At 66.5% G+C, this 6000-nt stretch overlaps 1 protein-coding gene across 1 annotated transcript in view; it reads right to left on the reverse strand.

The window, feature by feature from the left end:
• Positions 1–5719, reverse strand: part of ABLIM2 (actin binding LIM protein family member 2) — an 83336-nt gene extending 77617 nt beyond the window's left edge. The window contains exon 1 of the mRNA XM_058670318.1: positions 5560–5719. Coding sequence (XP_058526301.1) covers positions 5560–5569 — 10 coding nt within the window. The 5' untranslated portion in view covers positions 5570–5719. The remainder of the gene's footprint in view (positions 1–5559) is intronic.
• Between the last annotated feature and the right edge of the window lie 281 nt (positions 5720–6000).

Genomic DNA, 6000 nt, shown 5'->3' on the forward strand with positions numbered 1-6000 from the left:
CCTTGTACCATGCCCGTGCATCCCAGGAGCCAGCGCTGAGTGCCCTCTGCCTCTCGACTGTCCTCGGAACGAGTGAGCGTCACGGGCCAGCAGCGCTCAGCACACAGGCGGAGTGGCCCCGGTCCCACCTCCGTGCGCCTCGTCCTGCCCACGTGTCGCTACAGCTGCATGCTGCTTCCCTCCCTCTGGCCTTGTCTCCCACACCTCCCCAAGGTGGCCAGGCCACTGTCTCATTCCCAGCACGGCCTCGAACCCTGGGTGTCCCCCAAGACCCACTCGGGAGCTTGTTGAGGTCAACTTCACGCTCACAATAAGATTCCATGACATCACACGTGGCCAGGCAGCCTCCAGAGCCCGGCTGTCGTCTGCTGTGTGGGACCTCCATGAGATCTGCACAAGCACACAGCCGATGTCGCCAAGGACGGCAGGTGCAAAGGGCGGAGGAGTCCATCCGTGGGCTATTCCTCAAAGAGGGAGAGACAGAGACCCCAAGGCTGGTAGCTCCCCCGATTCTAGGCCAGGTCTCCCACATGGGTGCCAGGAACCCACTGCCAGTGTCGGCATCAGCAGGCAGCCGGGGTCAGGTGCAGAGCTGCAAGCGGAAGCCAGGGGCTCCAGGGTGCCACCCAGCGCCTTAACTGCTAGGGCGAATGGCTGTCCCTAGAACATACTTTCACAAACTGTTTAACGATACCTACAAAACCACATCACGGAGCCGTGAGGCCAGCATCCCGTGCGAGTACCAGTACAGGCCCTGGCTGCTCTGCTTCCAACCCAGAAAGCAGCAGAGGATGGCCCGCGCGCTTGGGCCCTGCACCCGCGTGGGAGACCTGGAGCAAGCTCCTGGCTCCTTGGCCTGGCCCGGCCCAGCTGCTGCAGCCATTCGGGGAGTGAACTGGCATATGAGAGATCTGTGCCTCCCTCTCCCTGCTACACCGCCTTGCACATAAATAAACCTTTTACAGAACTGTCTGTTTTCACTTCTCGCAGGGTGACCATTGTAAGTACAAGCACACAGCCACTGGGGGCCTTGGTAACTGAGCCCTGGGGCACCGCGGAGGCAACCACCACTGCCCTGGCTGGGCTCACTCGGCGCTCTGTGGCTGGACACTGGCCGCCCACAGGATGCAGAGCCGCCAGCCCAGGTTTCAGAGGTGTGCTGGGCAGACGGGCCCCGACCTGAGCACTCCCTCAGAGACGTCCAAAGCAGGTGCTGCTGGCAGCACACTGAGCCGCCACAGCAACTTCAGGGGTATCGACTCAGCCCCCTGCCCCCTGCCAGCTGATGGTGGTGGGGACAGCACTGGGGACACCCCCTCTGTCCCTGTAAGGTCAGGGGAGGCTGTGCTGGGTGACCAGCCCAGGAGCCGTGCCTCCTTCCCTGGCAAGTATCCAGGAGACACCTGCTCCAGCCGCCTGAGTGGCTCCCAGGCAGGGACGGGCAGCATGAGGCCTCAGCCCGGCTCCTGGATAAGGCAGCAGCAGCAGCAGCGTGAGCCTGGCACGCCGTGCTGGTCCGGCTGGCTGGAGTCAGGTAGCAGCTTTCCGTCTCGAAGCACTCTCTTCCTACCAGAGGAAACCCAATCCCCAAGCGCAGGGTGGAGATGTGTGCGATGGCTCGGCAGAGCACAGCCTCACGGAGACCCGAGCTGCACGCCTGGCTGGGACACTACCCAGCCGGGGCTGGTGGCTCTCGGGCCACAGTGGCTGAGGTGTGGACAGGGCAGCCTGACATCTCCAGGGGAGGGAAACAGGCAGGAAGCTGCACCCGCACCCTGCTTCTACTCACTTGCTCCACCCAAGGCCCGGCAAAGAGAGGTCCTGGTCACTGAATCAGAAAAGAGCACCAAGTCCAGAGCCCTCCTACCCCCTCAGCCACCCCACAGAGCTCCCCCACATGTCAGCCTCACCAGGCAGCCCATTTTACAGACAGCTACACTGAGGCGCAAAGTCTCACCCACAGTCACACAGAGGCAGGTGCGGGGTGAGGAGCAGGCCAGCAGGAGGCAGAGGGCTCATGGCTGGAGGACCAGACGGCAGGTGGTGCAGGCTGCGGGGACGGTGTCTGGGGGCCACGCAGTGACCTCAGGCAGGATGCCCCATGGAAGACAGCACGCATCTGCCCCTGGTGACGCTCCAGCAGGTGCTGCACCTGGGCGAGGGGCCAGGGCTGTGTGGTGAAGGACCCCCACCAGCTGTCAGGCCTCACCCAGAGGAACCCCGTCCCCGAGATGAGGAAGGGCAGGTGGAGGACACGCACAGGCGGCCACAGGCCAGGCCCACAGAGGCTGGCAGGACCTGGGGCCTCCAGCACCCTTCCAGCAGCCCCGAGGCTCCTCATGCGTGCGGTCAGGGGCCCAGAGGACACGTGTGTTGAGCTGAGCCACAGCTGCTGTGACATTTAAGCCTGCCCCACCCAGGTACTGCCCAACACCCTAGACATGGTAAGCCCCTGGGAAATGGAAAAAAGTCTCCGGTAAACAAGGCCCGGGAGGCTCTTGCTCCCCCACCGGGTCCCTGGGGCAGCTGCGTCACCCCACTGGCCTGCAGCAGGCTGGGCCTTCAGGGGCTCTGCGACCCACAGCATCAGCAGGGAAGGCTGCCTCTCACTGCCCCTGGGCACTGCTGGGCCTTCCCTCTGTGCCTCCCAGCTGCAGGAGCTACATGGTGGGAGGCAGGGGCCGCATGAAAGAGAGCTGGGGCTGCGGTCCCCTGCACCAGGCACCGCCACAGAATCGGCAGAGAAATGGCCATAGATGCCAGGCCCCTGGGTGGGCATCGGGCCAGCAGCCCAGACTGCCAGCAGCTGCTGATGTTAGCAACTGGGCCTGGCTGAGCCTGGGGGACATGCAGTTGGAAGGGTCAGCCATGGGACAGACCCCTTCCAGCGGCCACTCCCTGTCTCTGCCACACCAACACCGGCCTTGGCATCTTCCTCCTGGTAGCTCCGAGCAGCACAGAGAACTGGGGCTGCTCTGGATGTGTGCCCTTCAGTCCTGCACCAGTGAGCCTCAACTTCCGCTCCAGGCTTGGGTCTGACACTCTAGGGTCCACCACAGGACCCCGGGGCTGGGTGGGTTAGGGCACAGCCAGGAACAGGGCAGGGCCAGGCTCAGCCCAGGTGCACAGCCGTCCCTCCCACACACAATCCCAGCCATCTCCCTGGCCGGGAGGACTGTCTCCATGGCTCCTCACGCAGAACGGGGTCACACAGGGCCAACAAGCCACAGCACAGCCTCGCGTGACTTGGGGAGCTGGCAGACACCCCTCCCCACTCGCCTTCCTCCTGCCGCTCGGGCAAGCCAGGGGCACACAGCAGGAGCTCTGTCCCGCCCTGCCCCTGGTGCAGCCTCTGGCCACGTTGGGTTCCATCCTGCCTTGGGCCCTTCTGCACCGGCTGCGAGCCCAGCTGGGCACACGATGCCACCCTCATTCCGGCTTCAGGTTCACACTGCACTTCTCCCTACCATGTTTTTCCTTACATTAAAATTTTGTCCTGGTGCTGGCATTACACCGCTGCTGGCAACACTGGTGCTCGTGAGTGCTGCCTCCAGCCCTGGGCGCTCTGCGTCGGACCCAGCTCCCTGCTAACCTGGGGAGGCGGCAGAGGGCGGCCCAAGGGCCAGGGCCTTCACTCACGTGGGAGCCAGAAGTCCACCTAGATCTCATGTGTGGGGGGTCAGGGCTGGCTCCCGTGTCCATCCACCCTTTAGGGGCCCCTCCCCTAGCCCCCCGGGCCAGCTCAGCGGGAGGGTGGCCGTGGAGGAACTGCTGCCCACAGGTGGCTGAGCTGGCACTAGAAGGCCCTGCACCAAGCTTAGGAACCCCCTGACCTCTGTCGCTGGGACCACCATACGCGCTGAACTCAGACAGGCACCTCTCCGTACAACTGGGAAACTGAGGCACAGCTGCCTCCCCACCCCCCGCAAGCATGTCAGGCTCAGACTCAGGCCTCTGACGCACACTGCTGCCTCCCCAGGAACCCTACAATGTCCCTGGGCACCCGCATGCCACAGGTGGCCTGGACTCCTACCACCCTGAACACATAGCCCTGGCAACACCAAGGGAGGAGGAGCCGCTGGCTGGGGAGGCCCCACGGAGGCTACAGGGGACTCTAAGCACCCCATCTCTGTCTGCTGAGCTGGGGGAGCCCTGCCCTTGTCCCTGACCTAGCAGTCATGCAGTGACCAGAACTGGGACACCAAGCGACAGGTGCGTGGGGGAGCACATGGCTGGACCAGCTCAGAACGGCTGAGGCAGCCAGCTTGAGGGGGAGAGGCACGGGGTCTATTTCCTGGGGTCGTGCTCAAACAACACCCCCAGGCGGCCAGCGGGCAGCGGCCCCACTGGGAATTACAGCCCCAGTGGCCCAGGGGCCACACCAGCGCCTCCCTCTGATTACAGGAGCAAGGCAGCCAGCAATTACAGTGCGGAAAGCATAAAATTACCCTGTGCGCGCACCCTGCCATTAGCCTCACCCGCCATCAGATCTGTCGGGCAAGTCTCGGGGTGCCCTGCTCCCCACCACTCCCTGACCATGGGCTGCCCATGTCAGAAATTCTCTCCTGAAGGGATGGGCCTCCTGTAGGCATCCTGCTGGCTCCCAGCCCCCTGCGGGGCGGCGCCTCTTTCCTGGGGGGAGAGGAGGAGGGGACCCTAAAACCACAGCCCCGCCCCCACAGACCAGCGGCCACCGCGGGCACTGACCAGGAGCTCGGCGTCGCCACTGGTCTCCGCATCGTCGACACAGGACATACTACGGTCTGGCTAGGCGGACTTAGCGGACCCGGACACAGCTGGCCGGGGTTCGAGTCCCCGCCCCGCTGCGGGAGCCCAGCCAATGACTCAGGCCGACCCTGAAAACGGGTGACAGCTCCTCCCAGCAGGAGAATGCAGGGACTAACCCCCCACCCACCCCGGGACTCGCCCCACCAAGAACTCCCCAACGCAGACTCCATTTCCCCAACAGTGCAAGGTGCGGTCAGGGTGCGGTGACGGGGATTTTCCAGCACCGAGGCCCGCACAGAGCAGCGGCGACTGCGAGCCACCGGAGAGGCTGCACCCGCAGGCTGCAGAGGCCAGACGCGGGCTCTGAGTCCCCAGGTCCGCCGCAGCAAGCCGGGAGCTGCACGTCGGCCTGCCGCCACGCACTCAGGCGCTGCGGGAACGGGGCAAGGGCGGCAACCCCCGCTTCCACCCTGCGCCTGCCTCTCGCCTCGCTCCGTGGCAGGTTCTGCGGGGGCCCCAGAGCCTTTCTGCAGCCTGCAGCAAGCCGGCACCCCCAGGAGAGGCAAACGGCGCAGCGCCTTCCAAGATAGCGCAGCTCCGCTGCCGCTGTCCCTGCCACCGATCTATGCGCCCAGGGCGCGGGGGCTCAACGGCAAGGGGCAAGCGGCCGCCCGCTGGACCCCTGGGACCGCAAGACTCGGAGCAATAGTTGTGTACGTCCCGGGGGCCACCGCGCGCCGCGTAGCAGGTGCAACGCCGATTCACGCCACACAGCGTCCTTGCGCCGCGACCCAGATCGGGGACGCCGGTGCCCCGGCCCCAGCACCTTACCTGTGCTCATTTCAGCGGCTGCCCGGAGTCGGGCGGTGCCAGAGCCGCCTCCAGACGCCCCGGCCGCAGTTACCGCGCCCGCGCGGTGCTCAGCGCCCGCCGGCCGGCTGAGCGCGCCGCCCGCGCCGCCCGCAGCGCCGCCGCAACCCCGCGCCCCGCCGGGCCCGCCCCCGGCCCGCCCCGGCCCGCCCCCGCCCGCCCGAGCCGCGCAACCGAGTCCCGGCGCCGGGGCGGCCGTGCGCGTGGACGGCGGGGCGCGGCGGGCTCCGCGGCGCGCGCAGGCGCAGGCGGGCGGGGCCCTGCGGAGCGTGCCCGCAGCCCGAGCGAGCCCGAGGCCGGCGAGGCGGGGCGCTGGGAGCGGCGAGCCCGGGGCAGCTGTCTCCGAAGGCCTGGCACCGCGACCCCCGCCTCCTACCCGGTGCGGGCAGGATTTAGAGGCTG

The sequence above is a fragment of the Ochotona princeps genome, chromosome 11, assembly GCF_030435755.1.
Source record: "Ochotona princeps isolate mOchPri1 chromosome 11, mOchPri1.hap1, whole genome shotgun sequence".
NCBI lineage: Eukaryota > Metazoa > Chordata > Mammalia > Lagomorpha > Ochotonidae > Ochotona > Ochotona princeps.